A 22,306-nucleotide genomic window follows, 5' to 3' on the forward strand; every position below is an offset into this window, starting at 1 on the left:
TTCCTTCCTTCCTTCCTTCCTTCCTTCCTTCCTTCCTTCCTTCCTTCTGGCACAAAAGGACTATGAAGCCCAAGTCCGTAGGTCTAGAGCAGGAGCTCTCAGCCACAGCAGTTTTACCCTCGCAGCGGATGTCAGGCACCCAACGGAGACATTTTTGGTTGTCTCGACAGGGAAGGAACTGCTACCGGCATCTAGTTTCCGGAGGCCAGGGTGCTGCTGCTAAACATTTTACAACGCACAGGACAGCTCCCCACACCAGAGAATGATGTGGCCGAAATGCCAGTAGTGCGAGGTTGAGAACCCTGCTGTAGAAAAAGGCAGGCATTTCTACAGTATTTTTAATTCAGTAGTCCTTCAGGTGGCCATGGCATACCCTTTTTTCTTCCTGAATGTTCATTTTCTCTGCCACAACCCATTAAATATTTTGCCCTTTCTTTAACATTATATTTATTTATTTTTTCTTCAGAGAATATATTTCTTTTCTAATCTGGCTTTTCTCTTAATTCTAAACACTGTTGATCTTCCTAATTTCTACCCCATTTCCCCCACACACACCCTTCTAGCTACCTGCCACCAATAATGCATCCCTTCTTGGCCCTTTCCTCCTGCCTACCTCTCCAGCCCTTCTGTCCCACAGCTCACAGTGTCTAGCTGCAGCAAGGCAAAAAGAGTCCTAGGGGCAGGACAGGATTGTTCTGTGCCTTCCATGATTTACGCATTGATTGTGGAAAGACTTGCCAGCACTGGGGCCTCCTTCACCTCACTGCCCATTGTGAGAAGAACATGGTGTTCGAGCGAGGGGCTGGGGAGGAAGGTGCCTAAAGCGTAAATATTCAAGGAGAACGTGTCAAAAGAAGCTGGAGGGTGCCCCTGTTACAGCAACCATGTGGGTCTTGATTTCCCCCAGTGGTTCCTGCAGTTCACGTAACTATTTTCTATACCATTTTTATACTTTTAAAAGACTTTTTAATAAATACATTTATAGGGTTAATCAAAAAATTTTTGTCATTACACGTATCCCCACTTTTGGTTCAGAAATGTGGTCTCTCTGCCCCCCTGGATAATGTTGGCATCTCCAGGAAAGAGGTGGCTGGATGAAAAAGCTCCTGGCTTGAGGGTGGGAAAGGAAGAGAAACTAGAAAGCAAATCCACTTGTTCCAGGACTGCATCGTGGCTTACTGGCATGGTATTTAGTCTAGAAATGTGTGCAGAACATGCCTCGGTGCCCACTAGATATGCCGGGGCATCTGCTCGCGCTTCTCGTGACCTGCTTCCCTGCTTCAGAACATCTTTCTTTGTTTTTTTCTCCAGCGACAGTTGAGCAAAAACATCAAGTTTGGGCGGCCACCACCCACTGCCATTCCCATGAAGAAGGCAGACAGTGGTGAGGCTAGCTTAGAAGAGGATCTGTTCCTGACCAGTCCCGTGGAAATTGTGACTCACGAGGACATCATCCTCTCAGACACCGAGAACAAAGTAAGGCTCCTCCAGGGAATGACTTGGTTGCTGATAGGCGAGGGGAGGACGTTGGGCAGTGGCCCGGGGCATCCAGTAGCTCTGGGGTCTGCTGTACAGGGAATATGTGAGAGAAGATTTTCCAATGAGTAGCCCCGGGCTGGAGGGCACTTTGTGGTCAGGCGCTGTGAGCTGCAGGGAGGTGCACTTGGAGGGGCGGGTGGGGGTGGGCAAGAGGAGACGTGCCCTTCGCAGGCACTCCTCACAGCATCTTCCACTTACTCTTCAAGACTCAGGTGGGCCCACCTTTTCTGGGAAGCCTTAGTTGGCCTTACCCCCACGCGGTGCAATCTCCTCTGTGTCTTTGCTGTGCGTCCTTCGTGCTTCTCACACATCTGTACTCATCCGTGTCCATGTAATTGTGTTCTCTCCATCTCTAAATGTGGAGTTCCCTGAGGACAAACTGGGTCTTTCACATCTCTGTCTCCCCAGGACTCAGCTAGTGCCTTACTTAGTAGCACCAAGTAATTACTTGTCAAATTGGACTAATTTAAAGGGAGATGAGAAAACAAAGGAGTAGGTGCCTAACGAGACAGAACATTTCTAACAGGCCAAGCTTGAAGTCTACTTAATGAGGGAAGAAAGTCACATTGGTTCAGCATTGTCCTTTCTGAATTTGGTCTTTTGACACTTGGAAAGAAACACCATGAGGGTATCCCGGAATGAGAGTCCTTCCAGCAGCAGAGGGGACATCCTCGGGCCTCTAGTGGGGAAGGAGGGAAGGCCCCACCAGCAGCTGAAGCAGGGAGGTCTCTAGGTGAGGCACCGAACCTTCCAGTCTCAACAGAAAGCATTTTCTGTGCTCTGCCTAGCAAGACGCCTGAAATTACACTGCTGTTGTTAAAATGGACGTGCCCCCCAAAGTCATGCTTGCTATCAGCTAATGTGTCAGAAGGGCGGTAAGAAAGAGAAGTGATTTGCAGAGCAAAGTGAGGAAGGAAAGAACAGGCCATTCCCCTGCTGTTGCCGCCCCCCAGTCTGCCTCCGGCCCTCATGACTCCTGGTCCCCAGACATGTGGGTGGCGGGTGGCGTGGTGGGTAAAAGGACGGGGCTCAGCCCTCCCATCAGGTCCAATGTCTCCAGGGCTAGGGGGCAGCGACGAAAATCAGCCTTCATGCACGGACTTCCCAAGGACTGAAGCAAATGTCCTCACTGTTACTGAGGATCTAATAAGTGCCAGGGACTGTGGCCTGAGGGAGAAGGAGGCTCAGTTGGTCTGCAGGTGCTGCCCCAGCCGTGGGTATTGCAGAGATGAGCGAGATTAGTCTGGGGGCTGCCTCCGCATAGCTTACATTCTAATGAGAGGAGAGTCACGTGGCAAGTCAACACATACGTATAAATATAATAACTTATTTATACAATAAATGTAATAACTCTGGATCATGAAAAATGCTGCCCAGGAGATAAGGCAGAGTGACAGAAAAGTGAGTAACGTGGTGGGTGAGAGGCCACTCTCTAGACAAGGAGGTCAGAGCAGCCTGAGCAGTCCTGGGGGTGGGAGCCGTGTTCTCTGCAGAGGGAAGAGCAAGTACGGAGGCCCAGAGATGGGGCTGAAGGTGTCCCAAAAGAAAGCAGGTTGGTGCAGACAGCCAAACCCTGGAGGGGGGGCAAAGGGAGGAGAGCGAGGTATAGAGGCCAGATTGTGCAAACCATGGGAAAAAGGTGAATTCTATTCTGAGAGAAGTAGAATTTTAAGCCTGTTGGTCACATAATCTGATTTGTGTTTTCTTCTATTTTTTCTTTAAATTTTATTTTTATTTGAGGGAGAGTGAGAGAGCATGAGCGGGGGGGAGCGGCAAAGGGAGGAGAGAGAGAATCCCAAGCAGGCTCCACGCTCAGCTCAGCACAGTCCGACGCGGGGCTCGATCCCATGACCATGAGATCATGACCCGAGCCGAAACCAAGAGTCAGATGCCCAACCGACTGAGCCACCCAGGCGCCCGATTTGTATTTTCTAAAGGTGCTTCTAAGTGTGGTGCAGAAAACAGGCTGAGGTACGGAAGCTGACACTCTTGCTCTGGAGGGGATGATAACACCTGTTTGTAGAGATGGGCCACGCCAGGTAGAAGATACAGCGTGCCCTCAGGGGCAGGCGACATGGTGTGGCCCTTCCCAGGGCAGGTGAGGCAACTGGGCTGGGGATCTTCGGCCTTTTTCTTCTTCCTTCCATGCTGAGGGTTTTGCCTCCTCTGGTCATCCACCTTCTCAGCCCAGCCCTTTGCACGCAGCTTTGGTAGGGCCTTTCCTTCCCACAGAGAAAAGGCCTGGCATAGAGGTGAGAGGTGTCGCAGGTGAAGGGGGTGAAGGCAGTGGGCATGGCCAAAAGCTCTGAGGTCAGGTGTGTGACCCAGCCCTGCTTCCCAGGTGGGGTGGTGAGAGGCTGAAGCCTGGCTTCTCTCAGACCTGGGGAAATGCAGCAAAGACAGAGGCTAGAGGCTGCCCGGATGGAGATGTGTTGAACTCAGGAAAAGAAGAAAGTGTACAGTCCGTGCCGGGAGTCCTAGTCGGGACATTAGTCGAGTCCCCACCCGGACACCCACCTTTCCCACGTGCAGCTGGAGTCCGCTTATCTGCCCGGGACTTCCTGTTCCGGCATCTGACTGCAGCGCTCTCTTTACTGTTCCAGCCCAGTGACACTCCAAGTTCTCGGAGTCCTCCGAATCGGCCTGGAGCCAGAAGTGAGATGGAAGAGAAGGTAGTATGACTTCAACTTCTGTTTTTAGTGTCTTTACTTCAACTTCCATTTTGGCCCCCCCCACCCCGTTTTGTCGACCCACCATCTCATTTTTCCATTCGTAAATGCTGCCTTCACCCATGACCTTCAGTTCCTTCAGAACGTTACCAGTGGTAGATGTTAGAGTGTTCGTTATGCACCTGCTGGGACTGAGCCCCGCTTGGAAAAACAGCCACCTCCCAGCCTGTGCATATTTGCACACTTAGACGTTGCTCATCTTCCTAACTGTGCCAGGTCCTTCCAGACACTGTTAAGCCATTGAAAAAGACATTTCAGAACACCTGTACCTTCAGGAAAAGAGTCTCCTTCTATTTAGAGATGTAAAAAAAAAAAAACCTCAGCTTTTCTCTACTTGTATGTTTTTTTTGTTTTTTAACTTTTCTGGTGTTCATTTGAACCCGGGACTGTGCCTACCAGAGTCTTGGGAACCCTGTAGAGGCCGGTCCACTCCCATGAGCAATCTTCACCTGCACGGGGCTCCAGTCCTCCTCCTGGGGGTTGGTACAGTGAGCAGAGTATGTCCCTGAGTCTTCTGAAGGGGCATGCTGCAGACAGTGCCACCACCCAGACAATGAAGAAGACCGGGAGGAATACACTAGAAACGCAACCTGGCATTTAAATCTCAGCTTCAAGTGCTTCTCTGTGCCTTCAGTCTGTCACATTTGGCTCGGATGCTTTTTATTCATCCATCTATTAGGGGATGGAAATAAATGTTTGATTCATTTCTTTTGAACCAGAGTTCAGAATTTGATACCTATTAGAAAGATAACTATAAAGAAATAAAAGCTAGGAGCCCAAAGGCTGGAATTATTTTTCCTTACTTCTGTGCTTCTTAAGTTATTATTTACTGAGCATCCATTTTGCTCTTGGAGCTGGCTTGGTCCTTTATCTTTTGTGCATGAATATGGAAGGTGATTGCAAAAAGCAAAGCTGTCCGCTAAGCCCCACCGGCTCTGCATCGGTAGCATGAATGCTGACACACGGACCCCGGCCTCGGCTCCTGGGGTGCCTGTGCCGGGAGCTGCCGGCCCTGCAGGGAGGGCGGAGAGCGCCCTCTGCCGCGCGCTGGCGCCGTGCGGCTGGGAGCCGTCCCTTTGCTGTGGCCGGTAATTCTTAGGAGTTACAGGTGTGGCTTCTCCTCCCATTCAGTGTGGCCTCCGGGAGCAGGAGGCTCTCTGACCTAACTGTACAGCGTGTCGAGGTGGTGGTTTCTAAGTGCACGCATCTGCGTTACAGTGCTACCGTTCGCCCTCTGAGGGACAGCCCTCACCCCTGGCTGGTACATTTCTGCCCTTCCTTTTTCCACTAGGGCCTCCCCCTCTCAGCAGCTTGGTGCACTCAACCCAGTGCTCTGTGGCCTTGGAGTGATTGTGCTAGAGCATTTTTGTGGGTAGCAATTTCATGCCCTAGGCATAGACGATCTACTTTGTTGTTGTTCCTTCATTCCTCCCAAAAATATGTATTGAACACTTGCCAAATGAGATTTGCTACTTGGGCATAAAGGGGACTGAAAAGAGGAAAAAGATACGTTCCCTCCTCAAAGGGACTAAGGTAGAAGCTGAGAGATGTTTGCAGGTGTCTGAGGTCGTGTCTTAGATAATAGAGTCCTTAGCATAGAGATGAGCTGGTCCAGGGTTCAGCAAACTATGACTTATTTCAGGCTCTGTGGCCATAAGGTCCAACCAGGACACTCTCCTTTGTTGTGCTCTTCCTTTGTAGCCCAAACGCAGCTGAAGACAATGGACAATGGGCGTGGCTGTGTGCTAGCAAAACTTTATTTACCAAAATAGGCTGTGGGCAGGATTGGGCCCCCTGGCTATGTTTTGTCACCCCCATCTACTCTAACCTCCCCCCCAACATTATTTAGAGTAGGTAAACTAGCCCCTGAAAGGTTATCTGACCTGTATGAGTTAATGCAAGTAGCACTGGCTGAACAAATCGTCAGTGTCCCCTTTTAATTCCCAAAGCCATGCTCATCTCACTGTCCCAGTGAGCCCTGCCTGCTTGAAGCTGTCCCTGGGCCGGACTGGGCAACGTGCGGGCTCCATCCAGCAAGGGCGACGGCTCTGGGACTCCTCGCACGCGGTTCTGATCAGGACTGTGTGGTTTCCTCTCCATACAGGTGGCTCCAGTTAAACCGTCTCGGCCAAAAAGGCACTTCTCTTCTGCTGGAACCATCGAAAGTGTCAACCTAGATGCCATCCCCCTGGCCATCGCTCGCCTGGACAACAGTGCCGCCAAGCACAAATTGTCCGTAAAGCCAAAAAACCAGAGAGTGTCCAAGAAGCACCGGTGGCTTGCCAGGGTATGTAGAACCTGTCCCAGGCAGGGTATGTAGAACCTGACCAGGCAGCTGCCCATGCTTGCTGGGTGCCCATTCTACCCAGTGGGGTGGTGCCATGAGGGGCCAGTAGAATGAACTAGGTTCCTTGAATCAGGGACCTGGTGTGTTGCAGTGAACGAGGGCAAGCAGGCCCCTTTACTGTCCATCACCCTAACATGTTGCCCGCCTGGGGGCTGGTGGACCCCGGAATGAGAGGCTGCCGTTTGAGGGCCTCTGGACACTTGGCGTTGGCTTCACCCCGGCCAGGTGACCCAGCTCCCCTGCTATGGCTCAGCCAGAGGTTCTTTGGTTTGACTGGGGTGGACTTTGAAGTCACAGGTTTCAGGGCACATCGATGAAGTGCAAATGTCATTTTTTTCTCATCTTCCTCATGCTGGGCTATTGGTTCTCCTGTGATTCATTTGTATTAAGTAAAAGGAATTTGAGAATGACCAACAAAGGGGCTAGAGAGTCAACATGAACAGGATGTGTTTTCCTGCACCCTGGCAATTTGCTCTTGGTGTTTACCGAGCTCTATACTTAAGAACGACTGCCCCTTTTTTTTTTTTTTTTAAGATTCCATTTATTTATTCATGAGAGACAGAGAGAGAGACAGAGGCAGGCAGAGGGAGAAGCAGGCTCCCAAGGAGCAGGGAGCCTGATGCAGGACTCGATCCCAGGACCCTGGGATCATGACCCGAGCCAAAGGCAGATGCCCAACCATCTGAGCCACCCAAGCACCCCTTCTTTTGAGATTAAGAGGGCCACCAACATTATGAATAGGATGGGTAATGGTTGCCTGTGCTAAAGGAAAAGGCTAATTCTTTCTTTCCTTAGGATCGACCAAATGAACATGGTGGTCTTCCGCGTCAGCCCTCCCTGGACCAGAACGGACACTCTGGAGAAGACAAGCCAATTTGGCACGAAGAGGAACCAGAGCTGCTAGACTCTGAAGAAGAGAAGAGATGCCAAGAAGAATACTGGCTAGAGCTTGAGGCCAAATGCAAACGGCAGAAGGCCGAGGCAGCTGAGAGGAGACGTCTGGAAGAGCAGAGACTCCAGGCCTTGGAGAGGAGGCTTTGGGAAGAGAACAGAAGCCAAGAGCTCTTGGAGGAGGAAGGAGAGGACGAGCAGGGAGAGGAGACAGAACTACAGCTGGAGGCAGGAAAGAGGCCGCACGAAGAGGAGAGGCAGAGACTGGGAGAGCAAGGTGGCCAAGGCCAAGAGCCGAGGGAGCAAGAGGAAGGAAGGCACCCGGAGGCCCAAGAGCAGGCGGTGTGCGGCGGGCAGGAGGCGGAGAAGCAGCGGCAGCTACAGGAAGAAAAAGAACTGAAGGAGCTCAGGAGGCATGGGGAGGAGGAGCAGCGGCGGCGGGAGGAGCAGCACAGGCGGATGGAAGAGGAGCAGCGGCAGCGGGAGGAGGAGCAGCAGCGGCGGCTGGAAGAGGAGCAGCGGCATTTGGAAGAGGAGCAGCGGCGGCGGGAGGAGGAGCAGCTGCGTTTGGAAGAGGAGCGGCGGCGGCGGGAGGAGGAGCAGCGAGAATGGGAGAAGCGGCAGCTGGAAGAGGAACAGCGCCGGCAGGAGGAGGAGGAGCAGCGGGAAAGGGAGGAGCAGCGAGAATGGGAGGAGCAGCGGCGGCTGGAAGAGGAAGAACGCCGGCGGGGGGAGGAGCAGCGGCGGCTGGAAGAGGAAGAGCGCCGGCGGGAGGAGGAGCAGCGAGGATGGGAGGAGCAGCGGCGGCAGGAGGAGGAGCAGCGGCGGGGGCCGGAGGCAGCGGCCAAAGGAAGGGCGGAGCTGGGGAAGCGTGAGGAAGTGGATGCCGCGAGGCGGCAGGAAATGGAGCGTCGGGAAGCCGCGAGAGTGCGCGAGGAGAGGTGGCCGCAGCTGGACGACAAAAGGGGCCTGAGCCCACTTCACGTCGACTTTGCAGAGAAACCTGGGAAACGAGAGCACCTGCAGCCCGAGAAGCAACGAGAAAGCTCCGAGGAATCCAGGATTTGCGAGAAGCAGAGTCAGGAGGCCGAGGCAGCCGGCGAGCTGCAGGGACGGCGCGGGGCTGGTCCTGGGCATGGCCGTCGTGCTCGTCCGGAAGAGAGACCAGAAACTAGCGCGCAGCCTCCCCAGAAACACCAGGCGCAAGTGGAAGAGACTCCCGGGGAGAGAAAGGACGCCGCCTTTCAGACAGACAGAAAGGGGGAGGAACTCCGGTGGCAGGAGGTGGACGAGAGGCAGAGCATGCCCAGGCCCTACACTTTCCAGGTATCATCGGGAGGGAAACAGATTCTCTTCCCCAGAGTCAATTTGAGCCCAGTGACACCCGTGAGAGATGCGGGACTGGCCTCCGCTCCCCCCGCGCCGAAGAACCCCCGAGCCAGCCCGGCCGCCCACGCCCTGCCCTCCTCCCTGAGTGTCCCCCACACAGCCATTCTGGTGACGGGCGCGCAGCTTTGCGGCGCGGCGGTCAACCTGAGCCAGATCAAGGACACGGCATGCAAGTCTCTCCTGGGCTTGTCAGAAGAAAAGAAGCACGTGGATGTCCCTGCGCTGGAGAACGCAGCCCGCGCGCCTGTCGAGCCCCGGGCAGGCAGCGGGAAGGTCAGGGCCCCCCAGGAGTCTCCGAGCAGTGTGGCCGCGCTAGCTGAGTGGGCTTCCATTCGGTCCAGGATCCTGAAGAGCGCGGAAGGTGAGCCGCGCAGCGAGAGAGGCCGGTCTCGGCCGGGTGATGAGCACGCTCCCAGGGCCCGCAGTGATTCCCGCGGGAACCTCCGGAAGACCCCCCCAGTAAGTGCGAAGTTCTCTATTATGCCCGCTTGGCAGAAATTCTCTGACGGTGGCACCGAGACCTCCAAACACAACACAGAAGCAGAGAGCATTAGAAAAAGACCCTCGCCGGGAGCCGGCGACGGATCGGTGCCCCAACCCCTGGCTACTAATGAGCTCCCCAAGGGCGCGGAGAAACCAGAGCCAGCAGACACCACAGAGGGGTGCAAATTTGCCAAAGACCTCCCGTCTTTCCTTGTCCCAAGCCCTGCTTACCCGCCTCACAAAGCCGTGGCCCATGCAGAGCCCATGGCCGCTTCGGACAGTGAGACCACCAGCGGGAGAGGAAAGCCAGACCCCTCGATGCCTGGCCAGGAGGAAAAAGCCTCACCTTTCGGAATAAAATTGAGAAGGACCAACTACTCCTTGCGCTTCCACTGCGACCAACAGACAGAACAGAAGAAGAAGAAAAGGCACAGCAGCACCGGGGACAATGCCGATGGCAGCCCACCCGCACCAGGGAGCGCAAAAGGAGAGGGGACGGAAGCCGTGGCCCCCAAGCATGGCCCGGCCCTGCCCCCCGAGAGGAAGCCAGCCCTGTCCGCCTGGAAGGACTCGGCCACAAGAGCCCACCCTTCTCCCGCGGCCCCGCCGGCCGGCAGCCAGACCCCCGCCGCAGAGCACGACAAGGCGGCCAACAAAATGCCCCCGGCGCAGAAGCCAGCGCTGGCCCCCAAGCCCGCCGGTCACACGCCCCCCTCGTCCCCACTCTCCAAACTGAGCAGGCCCTACCTGGTAGAGCTGCTGGCCCGCCGCGCGGGGAAGCCGGACCCGGAGGCTCCCGAGAGCAATGAGCCCCGGCCGCCGCCGCCGCCGGCGTCCGCGGAGCTGAGGCGGACGCACCAGAGGGAGGAGGAGGAGGAGGAGGAGGAAGTGGAGGAAGTGGTGGAACTGGAGCGCAAACCCGCTTCCCCGGCCCTGCCGGCCGCTCGACCGGAGAAGCCTTCCCAAACCCCCGAGGCCGGGAGGAAAGGTAGGTTGGGGTGGGTGGGATCGCTCGGCCTCTGCCGCGCGCCTCGTGGGCGTCACGGCGGAGGCCTGAGCTTGCCCCGGGAGCGGAGCCGGGAGCGGCCGCGTGCCCGAGCAGCCCCCTCCGGTGGAGGCCCTCTCGCGAGTCCCAACCAGGCGCTTTTCTTGCTCTGCTTCAAACTTTTGGAGGTGCTGACAGCGACGTGTGCGCCGCTCGCACCGTTAGCGATACTTGGGTCCAGGCGCTGACGCTGAGACGGACACCCTTTCTCTTGACAGCGGAAACTGCAGTACGGTCCTAATGAGCCACGACGCCCTTAATCTGAGGCGGGGCCCGGGCGGGGACGGGGAAGACAGGTTTCCCCGGACGCGTCCCCTTCTCCCTGGGCAGTAGCGGCGCCCCGGTGGGAGGTCGGGACTTGCGGCCGCCGCCGCCGCCTGAGGAGCTTGGGTGTGGATGACCCCGTTGCGCGCCGCTTTGCGCCAACCGCCCTGCAGTTGCATCCCGGCCCCAGCAGCCTGGCCCTGCGAGGCCCCCTACGAGAGATGGCCGAGCAGCCGCCCTCGCGCGGGGCCGCCGCTCGTCGTTCTTCAGAGTAGCCGTGAGCACTTGCACTGGCTTTGGGGCCCCCGAGAACCTTAAGCGAATACTTTGTCGGGTTCGTAGAGTTGGAGGTAACGTTCGGGTCACAGTCCAGGAAGTTACTCCCATTTCTCAGAAATTCTCCCCTGAGGTTTATTAGGAAACCCGTAAGCCTTCTCTCTTGTTGAATTGTTTAGGTGGACGGTGATTTTTGCTGAGAAAAGAGCTGTTTCCCCAGCAGTGCTGGTTTGGTTACTTGCCTTATGGCAGGGAGATCTCATTGTCCTTTTTAACCAAGCCTTAGACCGGCATGTAGCTCGGCAGCTGCCGGCCCATTTCTCCCTAATTTCTCTTTGTCCTGCTGATGAGAAGCCCGTTTTCAGTTTCTTCTTTGTGGTGGTGTTTTCCCCCTGTGCTGGGCCCTGGGGGACCGCCTAGGGGAGTCCTCCCACAAGCCCAGTAAGAGCTGTCCCTTAGTTCCCCATAGCCCCGCGGGACTCGTGCTGACAAGCCCCATTGGCCTTCAGAGCTAGGTGTTTTGGTGGGCCTGGCTCTTAGGTAGAAGTCTTAAAAGTCGGGGTACCAGATGTGGAGACAAATCCTTTGCTCCTCAAGGAGAAGCTAGGAGTTGTGAGTTCCCTCCCAGTTGGGGGTTATCGTACAGGGAGTGGCTTTATGGTGAGATGACGTCTCAGCTTCTCCAGCCTCCTTCCGTGCGGGGTTTTTCTCATTCACCCAATGTGTAGGAGTTGCTCAGCTAGTTTTTGGATTTCTTTTAAAGGGAATTGTTGCTTATGTAGCCGTATATTGGGTGTGTCCATGGGAGGAGAGGAGTTCGGGGTCCTTCTATTTCGCCATCTTGAACTGGAGCCCCATTTTCAGTTTTTGATATTATGATCTCGTCAAAGTCCCTCTCACTGTCTGGGGAACTCTTCCACTCTCCTTAGCTTCTCCCCAGAGAAATAACTCTCTGTTGTGCTTCTTTCTCTAGAGAAGTCCCTTTATTGTAATTTTCATACCAAAAACCGTTACTGCCCCTTTTTCTTTCCCAGGGTCCAGATTCTGTGCTGTTAGGTTCTGCTAACTGAATTTTTTCTTTATTTGCTAGAAAAGAAGCAATGGATGCAAGGTCCACATGCCTTGGGGGTGCTGTCTAAAGACCAGTGGGATTTTCCCACCCCACACTAGGCCAGGCTGACCAGTGTGTTGGACTGAACACCCCCATCAGAATAAGAATGTTAAAGCGTGGATCTCCAATTTCATTTGTTAATTGTGCACCTGTAGTGTTGTCATCAGCTAAAACCCCTGGAGCTCCGCTTGCATTTAGGGTGAAGTTCACTGAAACAACAGGCGGACATAAACCTGTGTTGCAAATCCTGGTGCTACTTTTTATTTTCTTTGGCCAGCTCGACAGCTCTGCCTTCTTCGTAAAGTGGCCGGCAAAGAGCTTGCAGCTCGGCTGGTTTCTTCTGTTTGTATTATTAGTAGCCACAGTATGCTCGAAGCAGAGGAGTGAGGACAGCGTCCCTGTCCCTCCCTGCCCGTGGTGCTTCCAGCTTCCCTCGGGGGGGTCTGTAAATACACTGTTCCATGTGGCCTTCTGGTATATGGCCTGAGTGAGGATGTCCATGCCAGTCTAAATACTAAATATTAGAAAAGCTTGATTTCATTTTTCTTTTTAGATTTAAAAATATATCAGAAATTTTAACCTTTTCTTCTTTAGCCCCAGTGACTTCCCTTGCACACCCCCTAGGGCACACACACCCTTTATTTTGTAGATCGCTACTGTAGAAGGAGATTTCCATTCCCAAGGCTGAGGCCAGTGAGAACCAGTCCATTGGTGGAGCCACTGGGAGGGCTTTGACTCTGAATCCACCCCGTGTTTGTCCTCTAGAGGTCATCTCATTCTGAAATTTCCACCTCTGTATGGTGGGTGGAATAGATATTTAAGTGGCCCTTTCTCCAAGAATTTACCTTTGGGAGCAGTGGTTCAAACTCTGTAGGGCCGGGATGTACTTGATTATATCCCCAGAACCCAAAGGAGGGAATCTGAATGGGCTGTGGTTCCCCTCGTCCACTGAGTTTAGAATGAGAGAGAATAGGTTTAAACAAATGTTTTACCTTGGCTCCTTCTATCGCAACTCTCATTTTTCTATGACCTTGTGGTAGCTGTCTGGGCCAGTTCGAAGTTGGTGATCTAGAACTTTACTTCAGGATATGAGAGTCGGCGCCATTATTTGCGGAACGCCTTTGGGCAACCTGGGCTGAAATTCAGACAGGAGCCCCGTTTTAACATCCTCAAATGTTTTCTGTTTATCGATCCTCAGCTACAATCCAGACCTGTTAGACCCTTACACATACTGTGTTACAGCCTTTTTAAAGTCTGGTCGTTAACTCCAGAATGTGCTATTCAAGGGCCACAGTTCTAAGGAAATAAAAAATCTGGCTAGCGGTTTACCTTTTCAAATAAAAATAGGCAATTTTACTTTAAAGGTATTTTGACCCTTGTGATAAAACACCAGTCAAAATTGTTGTTCAGGAAACTGGCCAGTGGTTTTAATGACTTTCAGATGGAATGTTTAGTGTAGGGATTCCCTTTTACATAATAGCTTCAAATGGAAATCATTTGGATCTTGGCAATTTGGTTTTCAGACATTTTACAAACAGGTGTTACACTGCCACTGCCCTTGAGTAAAAAAACCTAAAATTTATTAAACTCGTTCCCATGTATCTAAAGTGTATCTAAAGCGTAATGCTTGAAGTGAATACCAGTTGACCCTTGAACATCGTGGGGGTTAGGTGCGCCAACTTCCTGCGCAGTTGAAATCGTGTATAACCTTTGACTTCCCAAAACTTAACTATTAAATAGCCTGTAGCTGACTGGAAGCCTTAGTGATAATGTAAACAGTCAATTAACTCATATTTTGTACATTAAAGACTGTATTTGTACAATAAAGTAAGCTGGAGAAAAGAAAACGTTATTAAGAAAACCATAAGAAAGAGATAGTACATTCACAGTACTGCGCTGTTTATTTAAAAAAAAAAAAAAAATCCCCGTAGAAGTAGACTTGCGCAGTTCAAACCCATGTTCAAAGGTCAACTGTATTTTTAAATTTTTTTTGTTAACTAAAGATTCCTTAAAAATACCTTTAAGTTTTTTTTTAATACTTCTTAAGTGTGCCAGTTTTCTTTACTGTGTTAGATCATACCTGAATGTTTATTTGATGATTAGGGATAGTGTAACGACCAAGACCCATTATAAATAGGAATTCTCTTTGTACAGTGTTATAGATCTAAAAGGCATAGAAAAGCAGAACCTGCCCCTTTTTTGTGCTTGAATTCCTAATTTGATTTTACTTTGGTTCTTTCTCCTCAATATAAAGTCAAGTTGACTGAGAGCCCTGTTTGTTAAGGTTTTAGATCATCAAAGTGTAAACTTCTGTTGGATTTCTAAAGAACAGGACTATAGTGAGCCCTTTTCCTTTGAGATAGTAAAGGATTCAGTGCCAGAAAGATTATCTCTAAAATGGCATGATTTTTACTTGCGGGAAAAGAAGGGGATGATTCTCATAGATATAAACAGAGCAGGTCTCTTGTAGAGCGGTTACTCCACGCCACAAGCACTGTTGTGAATGTTCTGCCGTCCAGGATCTCTTCATCCTTGGGGCGGCCTGATGAGGCATGTGCCGTTATCATCTCTCCTTAGGGATTAGAAGACCTTAGGGAGGTTCAAGTAGCTTTTGTTTGACATGAGGTCAAACCCGGGGCTGCTCAGTGTAAAAGTCTAATTACTCAACCTGTGCGGCCTACCACCTGTGCAGCACGTCGGCCACGGTTGCACGGGGGGAGGCAGTCAGCCACAAGAAAAGCACAGACTGGAAATCGGAAGTCCTAGGTTCAGACTTCGGCCGGGGCGCTAACTGCTGGGTGACCTTGGGCATGGCACGCTCACACTCCGTCTGTCAGAGGAGAGCACTGGGCCAAAATCACAGTTTCCTGCTGCATCCCTCAGAACCCTGTGCCCCCAGCAGCCTCACTAGGTAGAGCGGCCTCCCTTGGACCTCTTTCATCCATTGGGGTTCCGCATAGGATGTTTGGGCTTAAAAAGCGATAAATAAGAACAATAAATCAGATAACAGCCTGGGTTCCCTGTAGGCCTGAGATTTTCTGACACCAGAGATCTTATTTTTACTTCCATTTTGAGGGAAGGAAAATGCTTCTGTGTTTCTGTTCATCAAAGATGTTACCTCCCCACCCAGAGAAGTCTCTCAGGCATCGGTGCAGAGTTCACGTCAGGAAAGGACAGTTGAATAGTTCATGTCACAAGTTGTAGGGGGTGCGGGATCAAGATATGTGAGCGGTCTCACTGCAAACCTGCTTTTGCCTTTCCTGGTTCTGATCACAGTTCCATCGGGGGGATGGGGGGGGGTCTCCACACCACCAGACAGTCCTCAGACACTACGTTTCAGCTGCGTTCTGACGCAGTCTACCTGGAGATGGCATCAGGCCTCACAGGTTAAGGACTCAGTCCCACAAGACTGTCCCTACTTCAGATGCCATTCCCAAGTCCAGGGCATCACATGTGCTTCTGATCGACTTAAATCAGAGATGCTCATGACCCCCTCCTTGGGTTCAGTTAATTTGCTAGAGCAGCTCACAGAACTCAAGAGAAACATTTTGTTTCCTAGATGACCAGTTTATTATAAAAGGATATAATTCAGGAACAGCCAGATGGAAATGACACAGAAGGGCAAGATATGGGGAAGGGCATGGAGTTTCCCTGCCCCCAGAGCACACCTCTCCCTTCAAATCTCCATGTGTTCATCAAGCAGAAACTCCCTGAACCCCGTCCTTTTGGATTTTTATGGAGGCTATGTGGGCACGGCTGATTAAATCATCAGCCACTGGCAACTGAACTCAGTCTCTAGTCCCTCTCCCCTCCCTGGAGGTTGGGGGCGGGAACAAAAAATCCAACCCCTCTAATCACATGCTTGGCTCCTCTGGCCACCAGCCACATCCTTGGTGTTGATCCCAAAGTCATCTCGTTAACAGAGTAAGAGACACTTTATGCTGTCATCACTTACGAAATCCCAAGGGTTTTAGGAGCTCTGAGCTCTAGAAATGAGCACAAAGACCAAATATGTATTTCTTTTTAAAAATTTTTTTAAAGTTTATTTAATCTCTACACCCAGTGTGGGGCTTGATCTCACGACTCGGAGATCAAGAGCCACATGCTCTACCAACTGAGCCAGCCAGGTGCCCCCAAACATATTTCTTCTAAATCACAGTATCGGGGCACCTGGGTGGCTCAATCGGTTAAGCATCTGCCTTCAGCTCAGGTCATGATCCCAGGGTCCTGGGATTGAGCCCCACATCGGGCTCTCTGTTCAGGATGGGAGTCTGCTTCTCTCAAATGAATAAATAAAATCTTTAAAAAAAAGACATCACAATACCACAATCTCTTTTTCCACAGAAAAGCCGGTTCTTCAGAGCAGGCACTCTTTAGATGGCTCCAAACTTGCGGAGAAAGTTGAAACGGTGCAACCACTGTGGATAACATTAGCACTGCAGAAGCAGAAGGGGTTTCGAGAGCAGCAAGCAACTCGAGAGGAGAAGAAGCAAGCCAGGGAGGCCAAACAGGCCGAAAAGCTCTCCAAAGAGAACGTGAGTCACTAGGTCTTCAGCTTTAACTTTGCCTTCCTTGAATTTGGCTCTCTTTTAGGTCATAAGGATTTAAAAAAAAAAAAAAAAAAAAAAGCTAGCTAGGAGTGGTGGAGAATACTTAGGTTTATAGCAATAAATAAACTGATCACCATTAAACCAGGGAAGTATGTTCAGTTAGTAATTTTCTTTGGTTTCCTTATTCTTTTAGGTTAACCTGACTTGGTAGAATCCGTGACGACTAGCAGCAATCCATGCGCATAGCAGTTACACGGGAAATAGGGAAATAGAGTGATTGTATTTGAGCAGGGAGTTGGGAGGAAAATCAGGAGTCTTGCTCTGTGACCCTGATTTTATGGTCTGTTCGATGGTCCTCTCTTTGGAAAGTGGGTTTCCCTCTGAGACCTTTGAGCTGAGCTGCTCCACGGCTGGGGGTTACGGTTGGCCCCACATTGCTCCCACGTGCAGTCCCCACTGCTCCTTCAGGAGCAGAGGTTGGGGGCCGGCACGCAGAAGGCCCCACGGCCTTGCACGGTCAGTCTTTCCATGTCCTTCAGTTGATAAGACATGTGCCCTGACTCTGTCCACCCAGGTCAGTGTCAGCCCACAGCCTGGAAGCAGCAGCGTGAGCAGGGCGGGGTCCCTGCACAAGCCCACCACCCAGCCGGAAGAGAAGAAGCCAGAGACGGCAGCGTCCAGGCTTGAGCGTAGAGAACAGCTGAAAAAGGCCAACACCCTTCCTACATCTGTGACAGGTAGGGAGAGCAGGTCCACGCCTGGTCTCGCAGCTGCTTTCCGTCCTTGAGTGTGACCACAAGGTCAGCACACACGGCCCTCTAGGGCCCAGGCTGCCTCACAACCCCGCACGTCCACCCTTTGAGAAAGGTCATCTGATAAAGCCCACCGGGACTTCCCACCATCAGTGATGTGATGGTAAATGGCTAACAGTCACCCTTCAGGGAGTGGGGAGACCTGGGATTTGTAGCATTTGACAGTTTTCATGGGGTAAATCCCACTGTGGCCAGTTTCAAGCTCCCAGTGTGCTATCAACCGGTCCGATCACTTCCTCCGTGTTGAACGAGCCCCTCCATGCCCCACGGCCTCTCGTCCCAGCAACATGAGGTTCACCAACTTCCTCCTACGAGGGGGACTGGAGACCGTGAGAATCATCTCAAGAAAGGAAGAGGCGAGATTATAATAGGATTTGGGGGAAAGGGTGAAGTTTAGGTAAAATTTAAGTGGAATGGGGTTTTGATGGAGGAGCAGGAGTTGTATATAAAAGGGGTTGACTTCAAACCTGAGATCAAGAGTAGACTCAGGGTCCTATTTCCAGGCAAAAGTGGGACGGTCTCTACTCACTGGTGGGATTTCAAATAGCAAGTTTCTGACCAGCAGGACTTTAGAGCAAGGTTTTTCAGCTGAGTCCTTTATGAAACACTGCTGTTAATATATTCATGACACATAAAAGACATTTTTAAAAGATTCTTTATTCTGTTAAAGTGATCCTGTAATGTTTCCAACTATTTCCTTGTTACAAATCACTTGAAGGATGGATAGGAGTTGGAACAAGCTTCCTCCCAGGGGTTAGCAGGGTGTCTGTTTTCCCTTCTGGGCAACCTGTGCCCTAGAGGGCACCCACCCTGGAGACCTAGGCTGTTTTATGCCTTTGTTACCTGCTAGCTTGGGTATGGAAATGTAAAGAGGTCTCGCCCTTAAAGCCCTATATGCTATTTTGGTGAGGAGAACAACAACTATATTTTAAAACCACTTTGGAGCACTATGTGATTTCTCAACCTTCATGGGCGTAATTTCATATGATCTTACACCCGAGACTTGAGGGTTCTAACCCTATGGGTGTGTCTGAGAGCATTCTTTCAAAATAAAATTCCAAAGTCAGAGATCATACCTTTCTCTGCCTGACTTCTGTGGCTGTGCCCAGAGAGTGGCTCCAGCTCACTGAAGCAAACCTTTGTTCTGATGTATTTGTCTTTTCCATCAGTATTTCCTGAGTTCTGTTCATGTGTAGGCCATTGCCACAGGTACTAAATAGGACGCAGATAAGTCCAGACTCCTCATCTTAAGAAGCCTCTAAGGTCTGGTACAGAAAGAATTGGGGGGGCAAGCCTGAACGTGGTGAGGGCTGGCAGGAGCCGGGGCCTTGGGCAGGGGGCACCCCGGGCCTGCCTGGTGGAGAAGGGTTAAGTTTTGACCTCACCAGTTCAATAAATTCAGACTGCTGGTTTGAGGTTTCTCTTCATGGAACTGACTGGTTGGATAACTAGAACCACAGCATTTACCTTTTATTTCTTACCATGTAGGCATAGCTTCTGTGCATAAAAAATTAGGCTTCTGCACTGTAATTCTGTGTGCAGCAGTTCTGATCACATCGCTTTCTTTCCCTAATTCTCACCAAAGATGCCCAGTGTTGCACTGGGGTTCCCTTCTGAATCTTGCGCTCCTAATACATCAGAATGCGGCTCTGACTCACTCTTATCCTTTTCCTTCAAAACGCAATCCAGTGGAGATCTCGGATTCAGCCCCCGCCGCGCCGCTGGTGAAAGAAGTCACAAAGAGGTTCTCAACCCCAGATGCTGCCCCCGTGTCAACAGAACCAGCCTGGCTGGCTTTGGCCAAAAGGAAAGCCAAGGCCTGGAGCGACTGTCCACAGATCATTAAGTAGAGTGACTTTTATCCACTCCTGCTGCCAGTTACTGGCTCTTCTCTTGCCCTTGTTATTTATTTTTTATATGAGGTAAAGAAACCATGCTAGGGAAAAGCAGCATGTTTTATAGGCTCTAAAATAATGTTCAGAAACTGAATCGGTGGCGTTTCTTGTAAAGAGTGTATTTGCACAATCCTAGGTCCTGGTACCTTGAGCTCTTCCTCGTTCTCAAGAGAAAGTTCCATCCGAGGGACCACATGAAGCAAAATCTCCAAACTAAGAACTTTTCATAAGAGCCTACCATGCCCCTTCCACAGCCCTTCCACACATACGCGCCTACACACCATTTAGAACAGGACGTTTGCTAATCTTTGTAATGACTTTTTGATTCTCCAGCTTCTTTTATCTAGAACATTTACCCTACCATATGTTTGGTGGTTTCTTTCCTTTTCTACAGTAATGGCGAAAGAAGGGGTCATACAGACAGAAACAAGACGCCCGTTCTCCTGAATGCATTGAGTAACTGGGAATCCTAACAGTCTGGCTGCCAACTCTGCCCACGTCTGCTTTTCTGAATCCTTCCTGATCTGAAACCATAACACAGAAAGTGACTCTATTCACACTTCCGCCACACTGATGTCCGACAGGTCCTGTCATACCAGTACTCTCCTTCAGGACGTGCTAAACATTTGGCCTAGTTGGCTCCTAGGGAACATGTTTATTTAGGATCATGAAGAAAGGAAGCCACAGATTCTCTTCCCAGCTCTGAGAATCCCCGACCTAGTGCAGTTGTTCTTAAGATGTCCTGGCCCCATCCCCTGCCTTCCGAATTCAATCCTGTGAGTCTGGGCCAGGAAGGTCTATTCTGGCAAAACTCTTCAGACCAATTCTGATACATCCCAAAGGAGAACCTTGGGATACTCTGCTTCCAGGGTAATCTAGCTTTTAAAACTCTGAAGGGGAGGCTCATTTTACCCAAAGAAGTGAAAGGAAAAATTAAAAAAACCATTCCCCCAAACCAGACATTTACTACAAGATAGGGGAGGCTACTGACATTGAAGGTCTCTGAATATTCCCTTAGGTCTTTAGGGAAAATTTAACAGGAAGCCAAGATTTGGAGCCTGTGTACTAAGGACTTCTGTGGAAAGTTTCTTTACCATAATCGAGTAATTCATATTTAGAGTCAAATGTTCAATAGCATTTGTAATTTTGAGCATTCACCTTGCTACCTTTGAAAACATCTCCGAGTCTTAAGGGGCCTTGCTACTCAAACCGTGTGGTCCAAAGAAGGCACATGGCAATTCACAAGCATGAAGCACAGGCCTACCAGCCAACCCACACATTGCCAGTACTGACTTTATATTTCATGGTGTTGGCATATTCTCCTTTTCTGAGATTCTGACTCCATAATAGAAGTATATACATCCTTTGCCCAGTGCATGGGGAACTGCATTCCTTTTCCCGCTCCTGCAAAAACACATCTTACCAGTATCCATCATCATTTTCCTCTATGCGGAGCTCATCTGACAGGCAATGTATTGTTGCTTTTCTGCCATTCGCCACAGAGAAGGCATTTTCTTGTCTGGAAACCATGGCTCAGCCTTCTGGTTAGTGGCACATATGGTCACGCGGACGGTTGTACTCCTGCAAGCTGGACTTAATAGTCTATATACTGGATCTTCCAGCTATTAAGAATCAGTGTAACGAATTTTCTTTTGTTCCTGTGGGAAGCAGTTAATATTCCACTGCATGTTTTCCACACTGGTGTTCATTCCTAAATCAAACATGTAGGCATTTGTCAGTTTTCAGTGATTTCATTACTAACATAACACACTTTTTAATGGGAATCTTTCCGCCTAGAGCCCTGGTATTATAGTGCTACGATAATTCTTAACTTTTTCTTTCATCCTGTCAGCTCTGGATAATACCCCAGTAAGGGTGGAGAACAGGGGCAGCAGTCAGGTCACTGATGAAGAATCCTAGATGAGCCCACCGCTCCTGGCTCACGGAGCACCGAGCACATACGAAGCAGGAGAAGATACCTCAGTTACAAAGTTTCTCTTAAAGTCTCCAAAAGTAAAAGAGGACGCTGCGGACAGCACGGTCGGTCGCAGCACTCCCAGCAACTTTTAAAGGGTACATGTTTAGTATTTCATGTAAAATAACTCCAAATTTGCACTAAATACCAATGAAGTGTTATTTTGCTTTAGTTGTGTTGCAGTCTTTTCTGATCAACAAACTATGGGGGAAATTCTGTAAAAAGACTTTTTTTAAAATGAATAATTGCGATGTTAAATTTTTTTTTTTTAACTTAAACATACACTTCTCTTGGCAAAGGTAACAGATTAATCTCTGTTCATAAACATATATAAATGAGCTTTTTGTTTACTTTTTTAATTTTTCAAGTGCAATTCTTACACATTAAGTTATTTTAGCCAGTTATCAGCAAATTATAGTATGTATTGTCTCTTCTTGTGACATTTAGTTTAATTGCTTATTTTAAAGCAGAAACATTAGTTACAAGCGTCTTGCCATATTTTTACCAATAATAAAATTAAGTAGAAACAATGGAAAATAGTGTGATTTTAATATTATTTTGAGATTTTTGGTTTTGGTATAAAGATTTAATGTAAAATGTCCACTATTGAAGGAAAGTGATCTTTCAATAAAAAATACCTATGAGATCTTCAGCATTGACGTAATTTCCTTTTCAAGTTGAAGTTTTTGCCAATTCCAATGACCATCTAAAAGCAAACTCATATTTACATAACTTTTGAGAAAGAAACATTTAAAGGCATTTTATGTGCTACCTTGTATTTTTTACTAGATGTCATAAAGTAATGAGTAGGGGCAAATAAAATGTTTATCTCAATCCTAAATTGGAATTGAATGGTCTGCATCTCAGAGAAAATACCACCACACAGCCTCCTTACTCCACGTGTGAGCTGTAGAACCCAGCGATGGCTGGGGCTGAAAACCTGTGGGAAAGGCAGTTTCCGGCTCCACGCCAGACCTGCTGACTCTCAGGCCTACACACC

General features: G+C 50.1%; 2 protein-coding genes across 4 annotated transcripts in view; one reads left to right on the top strand and one right to left on the bottom strand.

Annotated features, from left to right (window-relative positions):
* CRACD (capping protein inhibiting regulator of actin dynamics) overlaps positions 1–21,477 on the top strand; it is a 73,409-nt gene extending 51,932 nt beyond the window's left edge. Inside the window, exons 5-12 of one of the 2 annotated variants that reach the window (XM_073891721.1) lie at positions 1,312–1,476; positions 4,143–4,211; positions 6,373–6,555; positions 7,411–10,366; positions 16,419–16,609; positions 17,199–17,361; positions 19,126–19,282; positions 19,726–21,477. In XM_073891721.1, the coding sequence (XP_073747822.1) occupies positions 1,312–1,476; positions 4,143–4,211; positions 6,373–6,555; positions 7,411–10,366; positions 16,419–16,609; positions 17,199–17,361; positions 19,126–19,282; positions 19,726–19,804 (3,963 nt within the window). In that variant the 3' untranslated portion in view covers positions 19,805–21,477. Of the gene's footprint in view, positions 1–1,311; positions 1,477–4,142; positions 4,212–6,372; positions 6,556–7,410; positions 10,367–16,418; positions 16,610–17,198; positions 17,362–19,125 lie in introns of both variants that reach the window. The other variant, XM_073891722.1, reaches the window with a different exon arrangement.
* The window catches only part of AASDH (aminoadipate-semialdehyde dehydrogenase), a 39,636-nt gene continuing 37,940 nt past the window's right edge, over positions 20,611–22,306 (bottom strand). For both annotated transcript variants that reach the window (XM_073891725.1, XM_073891726.1), the window contains one exon: positions 20,611–21,042. In XM_073891725.1, coding sequence (XP_073747826.1) covers positions 20,957–21,042 — 86 coding nt within the window. In that variant the 3' untranslated portion in view covers positions 20,611–20,956. The remainder of the gene's footprint in view (positions 21,043–22,306) is intronic.

This window comes from Callorhinus ursinus, unplaced genomic scaffold (assembly GCF_003265705.2).
Source record: "Callorhinus ursinus isolate GAN/ISIS: 27379988/994484 unplaced genomic scaffold, GSC_fseal_2.0 scaffold4, whole genome shotgun sequence".
NCBI classification, from domain to species: domain Eukaryota; kingdom Metazoa; phylum Chordata; class Mammalia; order Carnivora; family Otariidae; genus Callorhinus; species Callorhinus ursinus.